The 21,896-nt window shown below is 45.7% G+C and overlaps 1 protein-coding gene across 3 annotated transcripts in view; it reads left to right on the top strand.

Moving 5' to 3' along the window:
• Positions 1 to 21,896, top strand: part of smg1 (SMG1 nonsense mediated mRNA decay associated PI3K related kinase) — an 84,745-nt gene that overhangs the window by 11,556 nt on the left and 51,293 nt on the right. For all 3 annotated transcript variants that reach the window (XM_080448473.1, XM_080448472.1, XM_080448471.1), the window contains 9 exons: positions 1,061 to 1,197; positions 2,966 to 3,024; positions 3,708 to 3,921; positions 4,738 to 4,863; positions 6,037 to 6,109; positions 6,625 to 6,722; positions 7,298 to 7,471; positions 8,329 to 8,550; positions 9,960 to 10,061. In XM_080448473.1, the coding sequence (XP_080304599.1) occupies positions 1,061 to 1,197; positions 2,966 to 3,024; positions 3,708 to 3,921; positions 4,738 to 4,863; positions 6,037 to 6,109; positions 6,625 to 6,722; positions 7,298 to 7,471; positions 8,329 to 8,550; positions 9,960 to 10,061 (1,205 nt within the window). The remainder of the gene's footprint in view (positions 1 to 1,060; positions 1,198 to 2,965; positions 3,025 to 3,707; positions 3,922 to 4,737; positions 4,864 to 6,036; positions 6,110 to 6,624; positions 6,723 to 7,297; positions 7,472 to 8,328; positions 8,551 to 9,959; positions 10,062 to 21,896) is intronic.

Raw genomic sequence — 21,896 nt, 5'->3', positions numbered from 1 at the left:
GAAAAATCGCGAACATTTGTGCAAGTATTTTTAAAGCGAACATTTGTAACTCAAATCTTTGCTAATATTTTACTAATGTTCGCTTTATAAAAAAATCGATTAAAAGATTTGCGCACATTTTCACGATTTTACAAAAATGGCAGATCTACAAGCTCGTAGTGCGGCACTCGGTGCCGTGCTACGAGCTTGTATATCTGCTATTTTTGAATAGCCAAAGAAATCTGAAAATGACAGATGCGTTCCCGGATTGAATGGATTAAGCTTACTTTAAACTCCATCACACAAGGTCCTGCTTTGCCAAGAAGAACTGATCTTTTTGGCAAGCGCCAATGTCGTGCTATGGATTATAAATTAGGCTGGAATGATGTTTGAAAAGTCCTCGTTTGTTTCCATCTGTCTGTGTGCCCTCCTGTGTTGCGAGGCTCATTGAGACCTGCTCATTCATCATTATTATAAGTGTTCTGGATAAGGTCCTCCTGGGCTAAATGACCATAATGTAATTGTATGCGTTTTGCAGTGTTAATTTCGTCGACGAAAGCTATGACGCAAAATGTTCGTCGACTACCTTTCCTAAATAAAAACATAAGCTATGATGACTAAGACTAAATATATTGACAATCTCATCAACAAATAAAAACTAAACTAAAATGTTATCGAGAGGGACTAGTGGAGAAGAGATCCTGTAAAACTAAAAGACATTTTATGTTTGGTTGCGCTCGGGTGTTGCGCTCTGAAAATAGCCGATCTACAAGCTCACAACACGTCGCAGCGTGACGCGTTGTGAGCTTATAGATCGGCTATTTTCAGCATGCAACCAAGTGTAAAATCAGGCATTACGATGCCATCAAGGCCTGCCTAAATATTTGTGTTCTACTGTAGATTCAGTCGACTAAAATGTTGTGATATTTAGTTGACTAAAACTAACACCTTTTCAGATGACTAAAATATGACTAAAACCTTTTCAGATGACTAAAACTAATGAAATTTTATTCAAAAGACAAAAAAAAAAAATCTGTCAAAATTAACACTGTGTGTTTGCATTGTGTCCCGTTGGTTGCAGATAGGGGCATGGCTCACTCGGAGGAGTCGCGGCTGGCCAACCTCCTGCGCCGCGTGTCCCGTGAGGATGACAGGGACCGCAGGCTGAGCACCCTCAAACAAATGAAGGAGTTCATCGGCCATGCCGAAAACAAAGTGGTCAGTTTGCCTTTTTCACACACATTTCCTCTTTTTAGCATATGTAAAACGTCTGTTTTTCACATACGCTAAAAACCACTTAAGCCCTGTTTGAGAAGACATTCTACAAAATAGCAGGTCTTCTAGCTCCCAATGCAAAGCGGCACGTTATAAGGGATGCCATCATGTTGAAAGTGGTTAACCAACTCTCACGGCATTATAGATATTGTGTCAAATTAGATATTCAGTAGAATAACGTTGCATTTACTGCTCCTTTGCAGGGTATTGTTTTCATTTAGAACTGGGGGGGGGAAGCCACAGTTGAATTTACAGTCAACTTACCTCGTTTACTGACTTATTTAACATCCAGTAGTAGTACTGGGTCAGTACTTCTCAAGAAAGGCACGTTTCACCAAATCACTTTCCAATGAGAGTTTACATTGTGTATTCAATATGCATGAAATTGGTATTTGTGGACTTTTTTTTATGTCGGGATCTGCAATTATGTAGCCGACAATTTTTTTTTTTTTATCAAAGAGCACCTTAACTTATTTATTGTTTTCCAATTAGAAAATTCAACGATCAAATAAACATATATGAGAATGACACACAGACAAATAAAATGAAATGAAGGTAAATAAAGTAAAGACAAACAAAAAGTCATACAAAAATTGTGTTGAGGTGGGCGTTGTAACACAAGGATTAACATATTTATGGATTACATTATTTTCTTTTTTTTCTTTTTTAACAACAATCAGTCAATGAATTACATTTCTCATCAAACAATAAGAAGTCCATTTCTTCCAGTTCTTTGTATACCGCTCTCAGCCTAAGAGAGAAGGTCAGATTCTCCATAGAGTCCATCTCATTGACAACCGTAGTCCAGTCTTCCTTGTAGGTGGTGTGGCCTGTAGCCATATCCGAGTGATGGCTTTCTTACAGGCAACCAAAATGATTTTATACAGGTATAAGTCTTGGCTCATGAGTTCAGCAGGGATTTTCCCCAGATAAACTAACAAAAGAACAATCCATTTCTATTCCAAAGATGGCTCTAATTTCTTTGGTGACCTCTTGCCAAAAGGGTTGAATTAAAGGACAGCAGCTCCTCACCCATTTTCAACCATATCATATAATTAGTCCTCAAAAATGTTTATTATAAGATGGCACCATTTTTGTCTACCAACTCTGTATTTCATCTGGTTATGGACAGTTCAGAAACCTGCATACCAATGACATAATCGATTGGGATTCCAAGCTAATGAAAACCACAGCCTTTCTCTTCCTGGAAAGTTAGCATGCTGAAATGGAGACCATTGTTCTTGCATATAAAATGTAAAAAAAATCTTGTTTGAAATGATCAAACCTGCCTACCTATGATGTCAATGATTGGCAGGTTTCTGAACTGTCAACAGCCCTCCCCTGAGACGCGGAGAGTAGACAGAAATGAACCTTATTATAATGAGCTTTAGTGAGGATTAATTATATGAAGATAAGTTGGAAATGGGTGAAGTGTTCCTTCAAGTATAATAAATGTACACATCGGTGGGGTCCAAAATTGGGATCGGCATCGGACTTATCAAACTCTGGCCAGTCTGGCTCTACCATCAAGTGACCCCCTCGCCCCCACCCACCCCTGCCAACTGTGTTGTCGCCTCTCAGGCTGGCCCTAGATAACATGGCTTTTTTTAGACCCCGATCGAGGCTCTAGATTGGAGGTGGTAGGTGATGTGGGACCGCATACACAAACGCAGCTGTCAAATGAGATCAAGTGTTTTTGTCCTCCCCACAGGCCCTGGTGAAACAGTTGGATACCATCCTGAGCACCCTGAATGACATTCTGAACGAGAGGTAAGCGGAAGAACCCCCTCTGTTGAGACACAATCAGAGCCACTTCATTGTACGTGTGTGTCTCACAGCGGAACTTGTTGAACGTGGATTGCTAAAATAAAGGGTGCCTGTTGTTTCTGTGCCAAAAAAAAATGAACCCATTAAGACCGGGAAGGGAAAGCATCTGTCATTTTAAGATGTCTTTGGCTATTCAAAAATTGCAGATATACAAGCTCATAGCGCGGCACCGAGTGCCGCGCTATGAGCTTGTAGATCTGCTACTTTTTTGAAAAATCATGACAAATTGTGCAAATCTTTGTATATATATATATTTTTTAAGCGAACATTTGTAACTCAAATCTTTGCCCCTGGAACAACATATTTTACAAATGTTATATATTCAAAGATTTCTACAGATCTTCACTATTTTTCAAAAATAGCAGATCTACAAACTCATAGCGCGGCACTCGACTGCCGCGCTATGAGCTTGTATATCTGCTATCTTTGAATAGCCAAAGAAATGACAGAGATGCGTTCCCAGATTGAATGGGTTAAAGAGGGGGAAAAAGTAAATCTAAAAGTCTTCAAGCTCCCCAACGTGAGCAAATTACACGTAAGGGATGCCGGGGTTAAGAGGGGTTAATCCTGAGCCTGAATCGTCTCTTTATCACATTCTCTCTCCTCCACACACTTTTTTTTTATAGCAGTAAGCTCCTGTGGGAGCTGCGGCAGGAGGGGGCGTCCTGCCTGGGCCTGCTGTGCGCGGCACTGAGCTACGAGGCGGAGCGCATCTTCAAGTGGCTCTTCCTTAAGCTCAGCTCCTGCGGTCGCGACGAGGTCAAGCTGCTGTACCTGGTGGCAGTGTACCGCGCGCTGGAGGCCGCCGGCGACAGGAAGTCGTTCTCGCCCGTCATGCAGGTAACCGGAGCCAAAGATGAGGATGTCGTAACAGCTCTGGGGGGACTCTTAATGGCATTTGGCATGAAAATGCCAAATGCTTTTTTCATTCATTTGTATTCTGCGTTGAGGAAGATGACGTGGCCTGTGCGCTTTTCGTTGGCTGCTGCACATGCTAATTGCTTTGGCATATGGCCTATTTAGAGGTCATTACCGACTCGGAAGATTTCTAAAGTAGTAGCACAATAAGTCCTGGACACAGAGGTGAAACTTATATTTTCACATAATAGGAAGCTGATCGATGGTTTTATTTTCCTGAAAGCAATTATATTCTGTAATGACTCGACACTAAGCCAAAAATGTCTTCATGAAAAATAAGTCTCGCCTGGACTTGAAATTGATGCCAGCCTGGGTAAATGTCTGGGTAAATGTTAATTATTGCTGGACAAGTCTACCATACCGTTTTCCAGATAGCCAGCCTGCCTTCATGAAGACTTACTTTCTATTCTCTATCTAATCAACATGGAGGAGATAGGCAATTTTATATAATTGTAGAATATATCTTGAAACTAGAGATTTTGTGCATCATGTCTTGGCAGACTTCAATTCTTGGCTTCCACAATGATCTGGCAATGTCAGCAATGTTGTGCCGTCATCCTCTAATTGGACGTTCCGACCACAGTCACTGCACATTGTTTACGCAAATTATTCTTGCAGCACCTTCTAGAGCTAGGCTGATTTGTACATTGTTACCATCGAAAACAAATTACACCAAATAAATGCGGACGATCAAAAGGACAGTCCACGCAGGGCTTTCACAGCATGTCGTGTTTTCAGATGGTGATGAACAGCCTACAGTCGATCCTGGAGAACCTGGACACACCGGAGCTGCTGTGTCAGGCTGTCAAGTGCATCCTGCAGGTGTCCCGCTGCAACCCGCTTGTCTTCACCACCAATTTCAGAGTGAGTCCCGACGCGAGGCTAATTTTCACACAGAAAGTGTCAAGTTTGAGGAATTCTGTGTGAACATACAAACACAATCAGCCTTTTTTTGGTATACTTTATATGCTTTCTGTCCTCCTATCTTTGCATAAATTTTTTTTTACCACATTTTTTACCTAGTCTCACATAGCCAGACGATAAGAGATCTCCACCTACTACTTATGTCTGGGGAAAATCAGACTTGAAGGAATCGGCCTGGGCAGCGGAGAAAAAACAGCGCTAACAAACCTAAGCTGTTACTTTTTTTTATTTCGGAATTGTTTCCACTCAGTTTTATCCCATTTAATTTAACGTAGATGTCACCAGACATGTCAGTAGGCGGACATCTCTGATCGTCTGGCTACGTGAGCTTGCAGATCTGCTATTTTTGGTGAAGATATCTACTGTAGTGGGGGGGGGGGGGGAAAGGAGGAGGCCTAGTGTAGAGCCCTTGGGGACTCCGGTCAACTAGTTTAACTCATTGGCCGCCATTATCGCATTAACGCGATCTAATAAATAGCGCGCTTGGCCGCCAGGATCGCGTTAATGCGATCTATGGTCTTTATTGATCTTTATGCTCTGATCACGCTATTCTGTTATGAATCAGGCTAAGTTTCATGTTCCACTTACTTCAACCACCACTGCATCCGGTTCCATGACTTGGGTTCCGTTTTCGGTTTTACATTTTTCCCCCCAGTCATTTTCGACCATAATAGGGAAACAAACTGTTTTTCACACGCTATGAAAAACGATCGGAGACCTCCCCTCCTATAATCTATGGTCTGGGTGACGAACAGTCATCCCCGTTGTGTATCACAAAGTAATTTTCGCCGATAACAGAATCTGAGACATTTCACTTCCGGTTCATGTGTTTCACTGTGTGAGTGGGTCTGGGAGGGGGCGAGTGTGATCGAGAGGCGATCAAGCTTGGTATGTGCTGCTCTCTAGTGGTGGAACGATCAAAATGATTCAAGTGTCAAGCTAGACTTTCTAGATGTGAATTAAATAACAAAATAACGAAACGAAAAAACACGAAAATCGCTGGCAAGGGCTGCTATGAACGAGGTTTTAACTCTGGCAGTCAATGAGTTAAGTGGTAAAAACTCCAAGCAGTTGTCAAAAATGTATCTGACTGATTTAACTTCCCCATTTCAGGACACAGTGGACATCTTGGTGGGCTGGCATATTGACCTCACACAGAAACAGGCACTCACTCAGCAAGTCTCAGGTCAGTTGTGTATCCTACAACCGTAATTTGTTTTAGTGGTTATGTATCCTACAACCGTAATCTGTTTTAGTGGTAAGTGATTTCCATTCTAGCATACAGTGTAGAATGAGAGGAAGGCTCTGATTTATGGAAAAAAATAAAAATAAATCATGATTTGACTTCAACAAATTCATCATGTATCTTGGTCTAGTTATGGACATAACTTCTAGTTTGCATATTAAATTGTACATATAGTTGTCTGAAGACATCGCCGAAATACCGATAATTATTTGAATGGCACTGACGTTTTCAAAATGAATGAAGTGCTTTAGCATAGTGTGCATCCCACAACCTTATGTCGAGTTGTGTGTGCACTATTGAGGGTTCAAATCTTTTCTTCTTTCTTCTGTAGCTTTGTCTGCAGTCCTATTCCTCACCACCCGACTGTACCAAGTCACATCTTTACCCACGTTGGTGACTAATTAAGTTGTTGTTGAGCTTTTTGGATGTTCTGAAAGGTCTCTGTCTGTGTCCAGGCTGGCTGCAGAGCTTGGAGCCGTTCTGGGTGTCAGACCTGCAGTTCTCCACCACCTTGCTGGGTCAGTTCATGGAAGACATGGAAGCCTATGCAGAGGTAATGCCCATGTATCAAAGCTCTCAGTTGCCACGTGACTGATTTCCGTCATTTGGATTCCATGCACTGATTACCCATTTTTCAAAACAAATACAGACATTAACGATTTAAACAGATTTATACTTGGTCGTACAATTGTATCACGCGATCTACAAGCGATCTACTTCATAAAAAAACGTTTTTGAAAAACATTCACGCACACATAAGAAATTCACAAAAGGTGAAACATATTCCAGTATTTACCTTGGCCTAATCTGTGTGAGCTTGCATATTGGCTATCTTCCGTGCTTAAAGGGGAATACCACTCATTTTCAACATTGAACTATGTCTTTAATACACCTTAGCTGTTGTGTGGAAATAAGAAAAAAGTCCCCCCCCCCATCTATGTTGCCTAGAACTGGATAATTGATTGAGTTCATGTGATCAGTGACATACGCAAGGTGTACTTTTGGCTCCGCCCCCTCAGCCAAAAGTACACCTTGTACCAGTTCAATGTTGAAAATGAGTGGCATTTCCCTTTAACACAAGGTGCAACCAAGTATGAATCAGACATTCCTGTTCTCTGTTCCCGGCAGGACTTGAGCCATGTGGTCTCAGGGGAGGCGGTGGACGAGGACATCCCTCCACCCACGGTGTCGCTGCCCAAGCTGGCGGCTCTGCTCCGGGTGTTCAGCACGGTGGTGCGCAGCATCGGATCGGCATTCAACCCCTCCAGAGGCCCCCCCATTACAGAGGCCTACATTACAGACGTAAGGCCAAAAACAAACCCCTGCCGGCACATAGCCGACATGTTCAGACTATGGAATGTCACGGATTAATGTATAGTTGGCATGGATGTTATTTTGGGAGCAGAGAGTGGAATGCAAACGGTCATATGCAGATGACTGGCCTTTGAGAATTTGTAAACGGTCAGGTTATGCATTTCATATTCATATTGTTTTTAGTCAAATACAGCCTTAAAGACCTCCTTTTTGGTTCTGGGCACTAAAGTGTGATGGCTTGTGTCATTTTTCTATTGACTAAGTAAGGAAATCCAAAGACTACCCTATTTCAGCCTACTGTAAAACTTAATAGGGGTTCAAAAAGACCCGCTTTGACAGGAGAATATTGCAAGATCTATTGGCATAGATGTTTGCGAGATAGCTTTCCGAGATCTGCTAATCTAGCAAGTAATTTAACCCATTGAGACCTGGGATGCATCTGTGTCACTTTTTCATTTGAGCTAAAAAGCATTATTTTACACTTTGGCTATTCAAAAATAGCAGATCTACAAGCTCATAGCGCGGCACCGAGTGCCGCGCTACGAGCTTGTAGATCTGCTATTTTTGAAAAATCTTGAAAATGTATCAAAATCTTTGAATATATATTCTTTTAAAGCAAACATTAACCCAAATCTCGCGTCCATGGAACAAAACATTTTGAGATGGGGCTCCGCGGCCAAACTCATATCATTTTGGGGGTCCTTGACATGAAAAAGTTTGAAAACCACTGATATAGAAACATACGTTTTTTTCAGAAAACCGTTTAGGGTTTAGAAGACATTTTGCAGAATCGGAACCTCAGGCCTCAATGGGTTAAAACATCACATGACTGCGTCTCCCCTCAGGTTCTGAACAGGGTGCTGTCCTGCGTGACCACGGCCAAGCAGGTTCTGTTCTCGGAGGCCGTCCTCACGGCGGGCAACGAGTGCGTGAGCGTCTTGCTGGTGAGTCTGGAGCCGGCGGCCCCGCTGACGGAGGCCGTCCTGGCCTACGGACTGGACCAGCTGGACTGCTGCAGAGCCTGTGGCTCTGACTACAGCCTGGCCGTGCTCGGCCTGCTCACCCTGGTAAGACCTCTCTCTCTCTCTCTCTCTACGTCGTCCTCAGACCTTGTTCCTGTCCCAATTATTACATAATAATCGCCCGATCGCAATTATTTTAGACAATCGCAATTATTTTTGAATAATCGTCAGAATCTGTTTCCATCTGTATAAATTAATCTGTTGCAAAAATAGCGATCTAGAAGCCGGTGTTTCATGTTAACCCATTAAGACCTGAGACGATTCTTTAAAAAAATCTAAATCCTAACAGTTTTTTGAAAAAAATATAGAAAATATTTTTTCACGAATTTTCAAAAATAGCAGATCTACAAGCTCATAGCGCGGCACTCGGTGCCGCGCTATGAGCTTGTATATCTGCTATTTTTGAATAGCCAAAGGCATCTAAAGTGACACAGAAGCGTTCCAGGTATCAATGGGTTAAAAGAAATTGCTGATCTACAAGCTCACAATGCATCGTGAAGATGTGATGCATTGCGAGCTTGTAGATCAGCAATTTCCGTGCGTGACATGATGCTCAACCAAGTATGAGTACGAAGCCTTGAGAACCAATGATTTCCGAGCCATGTTGTGACCCATTGGTCAGGAGCCTATCTCCTGTTTCTGTAGTGGAGGCCGCTTGATGTGCAAGTCCGCCCCCTGGACTTGATGCTAGTAGTATGTCATAAAGACATACCCCCCCCAATCCAACCCTTGATGCTGAGTGCCAAGCAGGGAGACATTGGGCACCACTTTATAGTCTTGACGACAAGGCATTTTAGTTTTTGGTTTGGGGAGAATTCAAAGGTTAGGGTTTAGGCGCAACCTGGCCGACGCACCAATGAAAGAGGGAGTCCCATTTGGTATGACTTTGACAGGGGATTGAACCCCGACCTGCCAACCATTCTCATGGCGGACACTCTGACCACAAGGCCACTGAGCTGGTACAACCACAGCATAAATCAGGCAATATGAAATCGATGAGAGGACTGGGGCGTCATCTTCTCCAGGCACACTGTACACTGAGGTCCGACTCGTAAGGACTGCAGTTGTCCTCGTCTTGTTTGTGTTGGATATTTACGCAATATAAAATAAAGGGTCCGGAACATACATAGTTATGTCTAGTTTGTCAACCTGTGGATATTTAGGACTAAATAATGTATTTCTAAATTGTCAATAACAATATCATAGGTGTCCTGTTCTTCTAGAAATAAGCTTTATAAATAATACTGTTCCAATGCGACGCTTCCGCCGTTATCTACCCGTAAATATGATTTGGTCTATTCCTAGCATCCCAAACCACAGATGGGAGAAAAGCTTCAACATATTGTCTACCAGTATCGTTCTTTCATGTGAATGTATGTATATGTCCTTGACGTGTTGTGCTACTGTCCACATGTGTGTTTTGATTTATCTTATTTTTTTGTTCTTTGTTTTAGATTGTGGAGCAGATCAATAACAAACTACCTGCATCATTTGTGGAGAAACTGTTGGCACCAAACTCTCAGCTACTAGAACTCCGCTTCCATAGGGAGAAAGAGGTGTGTATATGTGTGCACACTGCACTATATATGTGGGTGACAAATGGTTTCATAAGCCAGGCAAAAAAATAAAGCATTGCTATTTTTCAACATTTTAACAAAAATGACATGCCCAAAACAGAGTTTCAGAATCAGTTTTATTGTCACATCACAGGTTTACAAGGTAAAAAAGTGGGTGAAATTCTTTTTTGTACATCGTTCCCATCGCAACGTTAGTTTCCATAGAAAGAAGAGGGGGGGGGGGGGAGAAGAAGAGGGGTGGGGGGCAAGTGGGAAGGAGATCAAAACAAGAGAGCAACAGAAGGCCAGACAAGTTATCTACATATTTACAAATTACCTGAGATAATAAAAAACTAAAAACTAAACTAAGGTGCCTGAGCATAGCAGCAATGTATTGTATACTGTGCATGTTATACTTATACTGTGCATGATAGACAATGGACGTTAAGGTGCTTAGAGGAAAAGGAGCACAATAAAAAAAGACAGAAAAAAAAGTCAGTGCGTTATACAAGGGATTAAGGTGCAAAAGGTCAGTGCGTATCCACCTAGAGTGGACTGACCCTAGTATAATCCGCAAGTAGCTCCATGAGGGAGTGCAACAAAAAGTCATTTGTACCTGGTGTAGTCCACAGGTGTGTCCGAGGGGGGGCTAAAGTCCAAGTCATTGTCCCTGGTATAATCCACAGGTGTGTTCAGGAAGAGCCAGAAAAGTCTGCGCCGCCTGTTGTCAGGCTGCTGAACAAGGCCTATGCCTCATTCAGGCTTATGCCCCATTCAGCATTCTGACAGCAGCCGGATTGAAACTTGTTGAGAGCGCGGGGCAGGGACCCTTACATTTTACACCTTACCCACGCCGCCTCCAAGTATCCACTATAAGGTTGCTAATCTAGTAGTGAATTGGGAGATCAATTTTAAAACCAATGTGCCGTGTGCTCTACACTTATTTTATCCTTTAGCAGGAAATGTCTCTACTTCTAGCTGCAGTCTATTCATCAGTCAGAAATAGAAGGGATGATCACTGGTGTTTATAGCTAAACAATATTTACCAATATTTTATATAAATGTTCAATATTATATTTACCGATATAACATTTACCTTATTATATATTAGCTAATGACTAGACTGACTTGTTCTCCCATCTAGGTTTAACAATTAAAGCATTTGTTTTAGAACACCATGACTTTAAATGTCATTAATTCTTGTTTTTATAGACCAAGTAACAAAGAGAGCTAGAAACCAATAACCAATGACCATTACCAGAACAAAGATTGCTATGTACTTCAATATGTGTCTCCGTAAGTGGAGCTCCTCTTCCCATGAGAAAGAGGAGCCTTGGTGATATATAACTGTTTTCGTACTCCTCGAGGCACAGGGCACTCGAGGCACGGGCCACGGCCCGGGCCGCAGGCTAACGCCGCGGCAACCACAGTTATCACACCCAGGAGAATAATTTCAACATAGCCACAGCCACGTTTTGTACTCACCACTGGATAAGTCAGGCAAAAGGTTCAGATGTCTTAGATCGTGTGTAGAGTAGAACGCTCACGAGGGAGGCAAAAAATGTAGATGCTGACGAAGTTGTAAAAGTTATAACAAAAAGTGGTATTTATTAAGAAATGAGGTTACAAGCAAAGTTAGAGACTGGGTCTCAGAGAGAGGTAGAGTCACATACTGAGGTAGAGACAGACAGAACCCAAGTTCAGAAAGTTGTCACAACACAATACAGGTCTTCAGCAAAAATTGCAAGAGAGTCGAGAGAGAGAGCCTCCAACTATCTTCGGGCGACAGCATATATACCATAGTCCGTCGCGTCATATCTATGTACCATAAAGGTACCCCCTTGTTTTTTATGACAACATGTACTTTTTACCATATTTGGCCAGCATCCTTGTGCTGGCCTCAAATGCACAGTTTGGGGAGGATGCAGGTCGTGAATCAGTTCCTCAATGTTTGGGGAACCGTGTCAAAAACACATGGAGTCACATAGAGTTTACAGACTGGGTGAACTCTCTATCACCAGGGACAAGATGTACTCTATCACCAGGGACAAGATGTACTCTTTAGCATACATACATATATTGTACCATCATGTAAAACTACCTCTGCTTCACATGGATATACTTTGATAAAATATTATCTAGCAGCACGTGGATATAGGTTGATACAGTATCATTTAAGCAGGCACACTATCAGCATATTATCACACAGCATGTGTCATGACTTTCTATAAGGTCATGTATAAGCAATACAACTCAGGGGTTATGTGTTGTCAATACAACTTCAGTGGTTTGCATTTACATGCCACCACATACATACAATAGTGAGAGACATCAGCTTATCTCACTCTCTGTAGCGCCGTCCGTCCTTGCCATGGCGCTTTGGTTCGCGCCTGGGGGAGTAGGCTCTGGGTGCAGATGCACTGCTCTGAGTGTGATTGCTGTCAGGGCTCCATTCTGCTGGAGGCCCCTCACGTGGGGGATCACCTACGCCGTCCCACCTGACCCATCCACGAGGAGCAGGGGCGGGAGCAGAGTGTTGGCGACTGCCTTGCTGCTGTGCCTGTCGTGGGGGTGATGCATTGGACCTATAGGCCCTAATGTCGTAGCGTTTGTTATGACCTCTTTTTGCAAGAGCTTTGTAGTTTGGCTTAAATCTCCGGCCTTGGTAGGTGGCCAAGGTGCGAGGGACCATGCCAGTAACCGGGTCTGGGGCCCGGCTTTCCACACCCCCTCTGGTCTCTTGGATCTCGGCCGCCTGCTCTGGATCTAGTGGTCCCATCGAAGATTCTCTGGTCCCCCGCCTATGCTCAAAGGGACGGTGGGGATCTTCCAGAACTTCTCGGGGTGCCAGGATTGCCGCATCCACCGGCACGTCGTTGTCTCCCATGTGGCTTATCTTTGCTCACACATAGTCCTTTTGCGGGTGGTCCGGTCCGACGATCTCGTAGATGGTCAGGAGGATCGGTAAAAGGCCATGGTGGCCCTCGCCAACTAGGCGGTTGTTGATCACAGTCATCAACTCGGACTTAACTTTCAACTCACACAGCTCATCCCACGCCATGTCGCTGAATACTCCAAAGGTTGGCCTAAACCCAGGTCGGGCCGCTGAGAGGTCGAACCAGTTTCTGGGGTCGTGGAGGGGGCCGTCCTTGATACACCGTCTTCCCGCGGCGTACAGCTTGATTCTGTTCATCTTTTCTGGTTCAAAGACGGTCCTCATGCTGGTCCATCTGGATGCGTTGTTTGATGACTGGCTTGTGCTTGGAGCACTCGGACGCCGGTTCGTGCCATGAGCACCCGGGGGCTGGATTGTGCCTTGAGCACTCGGATGTTGGCTCCTGCTCGTGCTGGGAGCAACCGGAGCTATCGGAGCAGCAGGTTCCGCTGCCGATGTAGATGCCCTTGGCTGGGACATGGCCTCAGCTGCCGATGAGGATGCCCTTAGCTGGGACATGGCCTCAGCTGCCCATGGTTCTTCCAGGAGACTATCATCATCCAGGAATATGATGCCCTCATCAAGAAGGGCCTCAGCTGATAGATCCCCTGGGGCAGGGGACATGTCCATTCCGTCTGTAGACATGATCTACGAGAGGACAAAGAGTATGTTTACTCTAACAGAGCTTAGTTAGTTCTGACAATGTTTTTGCTCAGAGCTCAGTCTTTATATAATTTTGTATTATAAGGGACTCCTCCTCCTCTTCAAGAGGAGCCCATATTCTGCCCAACACTGATTGGGACAGGGCTTTCAGAGCCTCTCCCACTATGGGGAGGAGCCCAATCTTGTGCATCACTGACACCAAGATAACCAAGCCCAGAATCATCATGGCTGGTATGGCCCATTTGAGGATGTCCGCTATGATCTGCCAGGCAGTTTGTACCCATGAGGCCACTTTATCATATGCCTCTATGGCTCCATCATGTATGGAGATGGCAAGGTCCTTGGTAGCAGCTCCCGCTGCTCCTGCAAATAGAATCAAGTAGCTATGGAATCTACTGACTCGCCATCGCATTCCCTGGGACCGATCCTGGGCGCAGGTGCCTGTTGTGAGATTATAGGTGTAGCCTTTTGGCCACACCCCACACAGTGTATAGTCTTTTGCAGTCCATCCCTCTCCTGGAGAGGGTCCCCCACCATTAACCAGGTAGTTGGAGGGGGGCGCCCACGGGGAGCGGTGGTCGAATAGACCCTTGGCACATTGTCCTGTCATGGCCGCATAGCGATTGTAACTTCTACAATTGCCTAGGAGGTTGCTGTTTCCCAGTTTCTGTTGGGGCGTCATACCAATGCATGTTTGCCCAGGCCTCCTCCTGGGGAGGAGGATTCCTGTTCGAATAGTACCTAGCCACCATTTTCTTAGGGGCACAGCCCTGCTCGCTCGCCTCTTTCAGAGTCATGGTACCCTAGTTGACCCAAACCTCCCCATTTACATGGGTGAGGCGGCGGGTGGAAGCTATGTCCACCATTGCGGATGTGGACTCATCCACATGCGTTTCAGGGTACTGGTCCGTAGTAGTACAGTAGCTGTGGTCCTCGGGGGTACAATATTGCTTCCCCGGTATCCCGTAGAGGGTTTTTGGGTAATCACCAAGCTGTGCGCCGGTGGCTTTGAAGCTGGGTTCCAATCCCCAACGCAATTGGTAACCGTCACTCGTTTTCCTTGAGAGAACGAGGGGTGGGGGAACTAAAATTTCCCCCGCCATCTTGGCTTTCAAGTCTATCATGCCGTGTTTTCGGGCAGGAGACTTAGTTTTCCAACCGAGGACCCATTGGTCCACAGGGAGTTCAGTCCCATTCGGGGCTTTGTTAGGAGACTTGGGGGGCAACCCCCTCGGATTGAGCTTGACTCTCGGACTCAGTTGTGGGAGGCTCGGGATGTAAGTTACCTAGGAAAGCATTCACTTCCCTAGTCTCATCCAGGGGCCACTTAGTCACTGTCATCATCTGATGAGTCTGGGGCGTCCCAGTGATTAGTATGTTCACTCGGTTTAGCTCGGGCTCTATGGCCCTCGTACCATTCACTTGAGTCATGGAGCAGTTAGCTATGTCTTCCCAAAGACCCCAGTCTGGGTCCCCTTGGTACCGAAATCTGGCTGTTACCGTCAAGCAATTTTGCTTAACCTTTGGCCCTTTGGCCACTTTGACCTTCTGAATTATCTCACCGGCTGGACCGGTGGGATAGATCTTTTGGACCCAATAGGCTTGGCTACCCTTCAGTGCCTCCTGCCTCTGGCGGTGCAGCTCATTCCAAGACACATACTGATTGCACTGCTCCGGTTTCAGGATCCAACACTCGGGAGTATCCTCCTCGGACGTACAATCAGGTGTAGGCTCCCAAGTGTGATTGGCCATGAGCATCCGCCCTTGAGCCTCGGTCTGAAATCTTCTCCAGCCTTGCCAGTACAAATCTACACTCTCATTCAGAGGTGGACATGGCAGAGGGCTTAGTATACTCAGGAATTGAACTCTGGGTCCCTTCCTGGTCTCGATTTTTGGAGTCAAGTACTCCCACTCTACCCTTATTTGAGGGTACATTAGGGCTCTAATGAACCCTAAGATTATCACTATTAGCATAGTGGACAGGGTGAATCGTATCAGATGTTTAGTAATCCATCTGGCTACGGTGGTTCTACCACGAGTGACCGCAGGGGTCACTCCTTCCACCCTGTCATCCTCCTCCGAATTCACTGTAAGGAGGGAATTCTCGGAAGACCCTTCTACGAGGGTTACGAGGGTTTCAAGGGAGACTTGATCTCCCTCATCTTCTGTGTCATTTTCTGTTGTGCAGCAAAACAGACTGGCCATCACCCCCTCACCCGTTCTGAGCCTCCGGTCATCTGACCTGGGGAGGAGCGGGGACAAAAGGTTAGTCTTCTGGCTGCACACAGTCTTTGATCACTTTTTACTTCCGTTTTTACTCCATTTAGAGAACGGAGATCGTCTGAATACTCCAACTCCGGGTTTTCGGCCCCATGAGGGCCCTGACCCATCCGTGATGGTTACCCTTTTTGCGGGCAGCAGATCCTTGGGTTTTATTTTCTCCTCAGGATCAATGTCCACATGCATGCTGAGCACGTCACCCGTACCCGGGGCTATGTCTAGCAGCAGGGTAATTTTTACCCAGTGGAAGGCTTTGTCTGAGGCCTTGGCTATGGTTGTGGATCCCAGTCGTAGATTCTCTCCCGGTACTCCGGTTTTAGAGACACAGGGTCCATCCTTCACCAAAATGGTCCAGACCAGCTCCTCCCTGGTAACGTATCTACGTTTGTGCATGGAGTGTTCGGTGTACCAGTCGTAATTCTCGGCCCGAAAGTGAGGATCACTAAACGGAGTAGCTTGGTTTAGAGCTGTGCGTAGGTGCCCTCTTACTGCCAACATGCTCCGGATCAGGCTTGGCACATCCATCAGGAGTGCTTTCCCAGCAAGTTTGGGATTTTCCCGTCCTCTGGCATCGCTCCCCAAGACCTTACGGCGGGTGGGGGTGTCGGCAATGAGCACGGTATCTGAACCCTTTTGAGCCAGATGTATTGAATGCCTAGATGGCTTGAACCAGGGGTAGCATTCTTCGATGCCTCTCTCCAAGTCCGTGGCCAAAAGGCCCGAGAGGTCCTCCATGCTTCCACAGAACCGGAGACCGTCACGGTCGTGCAGCGCTTTGCGGACCGGAGTGGACCCAGCCTGCAGATAACCACGTCCTGTGGTCATGCATACACCTGAATTCAATGTGACCTTCAGGTGTAATTGGCACTTGTGTAGCACAAGGCCGGTCCATTTGCATTCGCATTGCTGCGCAGTTGCTGCATTCATTGGTGGGTAAGTACCCAGGATCACCCTGTAACCGTACTTACGGAAACAGGGCCCACAGAGCATGACTCTGCAGCCTCTAGGACCTTCTCTGGGCCCTAGGGTGTCGGGGCCATGGTTGGCACCCATCGGAGAGGACCCACCTCGGGGGACCGTCGGGGGCTTCTGCCTACCGGCGCCTTCCCACCTGAGTTTGGCTACCTCCATTGAGCACAGAGCACAACGGGTCATGGCCTTGTCAGGACCCAGATTGGTCCACTGGATGAGTTCCATCTCTCGACCCTCGATTGGAAGATACCCTTCCATCGCCTGCTTGACCGCCCCCGTGCATCTACCCATATAGACATATTTACCAGTTGCTCCAGGAGACATACACAAGAGTACTCTTTGTCTGGCGCACGCAAATGCAAATGGAATTTTCAGGGGCTGCGTACAGCTGCCTGTTCCATCTTCGCTCGCACACGAGGCCATGGCTGGCTTCCTAAGTTACTTGGTCTTTCGAACCTGGTCTATTTGTATTATACCAAAGTCCTCTAAAATCAACCGTTGCGAATCTACTACCTATTTTATAGTGTCTTCACTTTCGCACTTCTTGGATGGGCACCCTAGCAGGGGCTCTCGGCTCACCCACACTTGTTCACCTGGGAGAAATGAGAGGGGAGAATCTGAGTTAGTGCCTGGCACGAATCTCCTTGCCTCCCTCCCCAGGTTAACAGTGGTGAGCAACTTCAGGAGGGTGTGTGGTTCGTCCCATGAACTCACCACACCCTCTTTGGTGATACATTATTTCACCTTTCTGACCGACCGTTTGGCCACACTGTTTGTGTTGGCTTCGTACGGTACGGAAAGCTGAGCCTTGATAGCTCGTCCTTCAAGCAGAGTCAGCACACTGCCATGCTTAACGTAGTACGCTTTGTTACTACGTTTCGGGGGCTCTATGGCCCTCCTCGGGCTGGCGTAGCCCGGTTCTCGTATGAGAGTTGGGGGTTTGAGAGCCAACGCTCTTCATATTCTCCCCGTCGTTCACTCCGTTTGGAGGTGGTAGGTTGTCACCCCTTCCTGGGGAACCTACCTCTCCCTCTCTTTGGGGGGAGAGCAGTTGAAGAGATTTGTTAAAAACAATTGCCTGATTTAACGCCAGGGAAAGCAGTTGAAGAGTAGGGACTCTACTCTGGCTTTCCGGTCTTCTCAACCCCTGAATAGGGGTAAAAGGACTCTGGGGTCTTAGGAAGGTCCTTGAGACCCCCTCCTCCTGAGTTCGTCCCGCTGGTGGTGTGGTACCAGCTACATGGCTTCGTAAAGCCCGCCCTAAGGCCACTAGGTCCTGAACCGTATAACCCCCCCACCTTCCGGCGGGGGTTGGTGGTACGCTTAGAGCGCCCTGAGCTCCCTCATCGGGGAGACTCGGATACTCTGAGCTGCCCCGCAGAGGGGAGCTCGTGGCATCAACTTGCACTCTCCTGAGAGCAAGTTGAGCACGTTGACTGTTAGCTTTGGCTAACAATCTCTCAGGGACCAAGGGGTCTATCCTGGGGTCGCCTTGAGCGTCCTCCAGAGTGTTCAGGAAGCACCATATGCTTTGATCTATGTAGTACTGGAAAGTTCCAGCACCATTGAGGGTCATTACGACCCTTCCCGCTCCAAGGTTATGCGCCTGCTGGAGAGCATTTCGGTAATATCTTTCTACCTTGGCTCTATGATACGCATAGGTTTCCCTTGGATCGACATCGGTCAGGCCGATGTCTCCTAAGCCAGTATAGTCTTCTTGGGCCAGGCCATCTGCTCCAGTCTGGACCATTAGCCTGTCTAGAGGACGACGATTGAGCCTCTCTGCCAACATCTGTTGGCACTCTAGGGTGTAGGCCGGCCCTGCCGCTCGAGCTACGGCTCTGGCTGCGCCTGCCCCACTAGATAGGGCAGGGTCGGCTGACTTGATCAGCCTGGTTCGGTCTCCTTGCAGTCTGAACAGCTTAAGCTTCAACTGTTGAAAGGCTATTCGGTTCATGACTGCGCTGGTCGAAAGGTTTTCCCGTCGGGAAATGTCCAAGGTTGCGGAGGCGGATTGTCCTCCGGGTTCTTCGTAGAATACTTTAGTTCGACTCCGTGGCCAGTTGGCCCCTCTTTCGGCTGCATCCCATGTAGGCGCATTAGGTCTCGACTCCTGCCAGACAGCTGCCCCTTGAGGTATAGCCGAGGCATAGGAGGGAAGTTGGTCCTCGGGCGCAATGCTTTCCAGTGTGGGGCTTTTGTTTCCGAACGTTCCTTCGAACGTTGGCGAAGCCCCGTTGCGGTGTGGGGGAAGCTGATCCCATCCCCATAGCAGATCATCTTTTGATGATCCACTGTCGATTGTGTCTGCTGAGTAGACACTCGCATCGTCCCCATATTCCGTGGTGGCCACAGAGGAGGACGAGCGGGAACCGTCGCCCATTAGGGTGGACGGGGGACTTCCCGACTTCTAATGTGATTTTAGTTCGCTAGTGTATTGCTCCTGGTAAGATGGATAGGTATATAACTCAATTTTATTTTAATTAATTGGTAGTTAATTAATTAAATTAAGTGTAACTGTGTAACATATCCTGAGTTTCTCGCAAAGATATTTTAACTCTATTTTCAAAGCTGCTTATTGCGCATATAAGCCTTTGCTTCACTCTGTTGAAGGATTCTCATGGATACAACTTCTTTCAGATAGTCCCAGCCCCCCACCTAGCAGTTATTTCACTAACTTCAATAATTGTTCCTAAGTATTTAACAAGTCAGTCACCAGTGATCTAAGTAAGGTGCTATCACGCTTTGGTTTGTATTTTAAAACTAGCTTTAACCATTTACAATCAGTTAAGCCCATTCAAAATTAATTAATTCAAAAGTTTTCAAAAATTAATAAATGTTATTTAATTTGAATAATTAAAATTTCAATAGTATATACACAAATATAATTATATGGTTAGGTACTCATACAGTTATACAATTAGGTATATTAAAATTAATTAATTCAAAAAGTTTTCAAAAATTAATAATTTCAATTAAATTTGATTAATTAATTTTTATTAATCCATAATCAATAATCAATAATCAACGCTAGTATCCTGTTCGTGACGCCATGTTGAGAGCGCGGGGCAGGGACCCTTACATTTTACACCTTACCCACGCCGCCTCCAAGTATCCACTATAAGGTTGCTAATCTAGTAGTGAATTGGGAGATCAATTTTAAAACCAATGTGCCGTGTGCTCTACACTTATTTTATCCTTTAGCAGGAAATGTCTCTACTTCTAGCTGCAGTCTATTCATCAGTCAGAAATAGAAGGGATGATCACTGGTGTTTATAGCTAAACAATATTTACCAATATTTTATATAAATGTTCAATATTATATTTACCGATATAACATTTACCTTATTATATATTAGCTAATGACTAGACTGACTTGTTCTCCCATCTAGGTTTAACAATTAAAGCATTTGTTTTAGAACACCATGACTTTAAATGTCATTAATTCTTGTTTTTATAGACCAAGTAACAAAGAGAGCTAGAAACCAATAACCAATGACCATTACCAGAACAAAGATTGCTATGTACTTCAATATGTGTCTCCGTAAGTGGAGCTCCTCTTCCCATGAGAAAGAGGAGCCTTGGTGATATATAACTGTTTTCGTACTCCTCGAGGCACAGGGCACTCGAGGCACGGGCCACGGCCCGGGCCGCAGGCTAACGCCGCGGCAACCACAGTTATCACACCCAGGAGAATAATTTCAACATAGCCACAGCCACGTTTTGTACTCACCACTGGATAAGTCAGGCAAAAGGTTCAGATGTCTTAGATCGTGTGTAGAGTAGAACGCTCACGAGGGAGGCAAAAAATGTAGATGCTGACGAAGTTGTAAAAGTTATAACAAAAAGTGGTATTTATTAAGAAATGAGGTTACAAGCAAAGTTAGAGACTGGGTCTCAGAGAGAGGTAGAGTCACATACTGAGGTAGAGACAGACAGAACCCAAGTTCAGAAAGTTGTCACAACACAATACAGGTCTTCAGCAAAAATTGCAAGAGAGTCGAGAGAGAGAGCCTCCAACTATCTTCGGGCGACAGCATATATACCATAGTCCGTCGCGTCATATCTATGTACCATAAAGGTACCCCCTTGTTTTTTATGACAACATGTACTTTTTACCATATTTGGCCAGCATCCTTGTGCTGGCCTCAAATGCACAGTTTGGGGAGGATGCAGGTCGTGAATCAGTTCCTCAATGTTTGGGGAACCGTGTCAAAAACACATGGAGTCACATAGAGTTTACAGACTGGGTGAACTCTCTATCACCAGGGACAAGATGTACTCTATCACCAGGGACAAGATGTACTCTTTAGCATACATACATATATTGTACCATCATGTAAAACTACCTCTGCTTCACATGGATATACTTTGATAAAATATTATCTAGCAGCACGTGGATATAGGTTGATACAGTATCATTTAAGCAGGCACACTATCAGCATATTATCACACAGCATGTGTCATGACTTTCTATAAGGTCATGTATAAGCAATACAACTCAGGGGTTATGTGTTGTCAATACAACTTCAGTGGTTTGCATTTACATGCCACCACATACATACAATAGTGAGAGACATCAGCTTATCTCACTCTCTGTAGCGCCGTCCGTCCTTGCCATGGCGCTTTGGTTCGCGCCTGGGGGAGTAGGCTCTGGGTGCAGATGCACTGCTCTGAGTGTGATTGCTGTCAGGGCTCCATTCTGCTGGAGGCCCCTCACGTGGGGGATCACCTACGCCGTCCCACCTGACCCATCCACGAGGAGCAGGGGCGGGAGCAGAGTGTTGGCGACTGCCTTGCTGCTGTGCCTGTCGTGGGGGTGATGCATTGGACCTATAGGCCCTAATGTCGTAGCGTTTGTTATGACCTCTTTTTGCAAGAGCTTTGTAGTTTGGCTTAAATCTCCGGCCTTGGTAGGTGGCCAAGGTGCGAGGGACCATGCCAGTAACCGGGTCTGGGGCCCGGCTTTCCACAAAACTACACCA

Source organism: Gymnoscopelus braueri, assembly GCF_963280865.1.
Source record: "Gymnoscopelus braueri genome assembly, chromosome: 13".
NCBI classification, from domain to species: domain Eukaryota; kingdom Metazoa; phylum Chordata; class Actinopteri; order Myctophiformes; family Myctophidae; genus Gymnoscopelus; species Gymnoscopelus braueri.
This window is presented reverse-complemented; position numbering and strand designations above follow the sequence as displayed.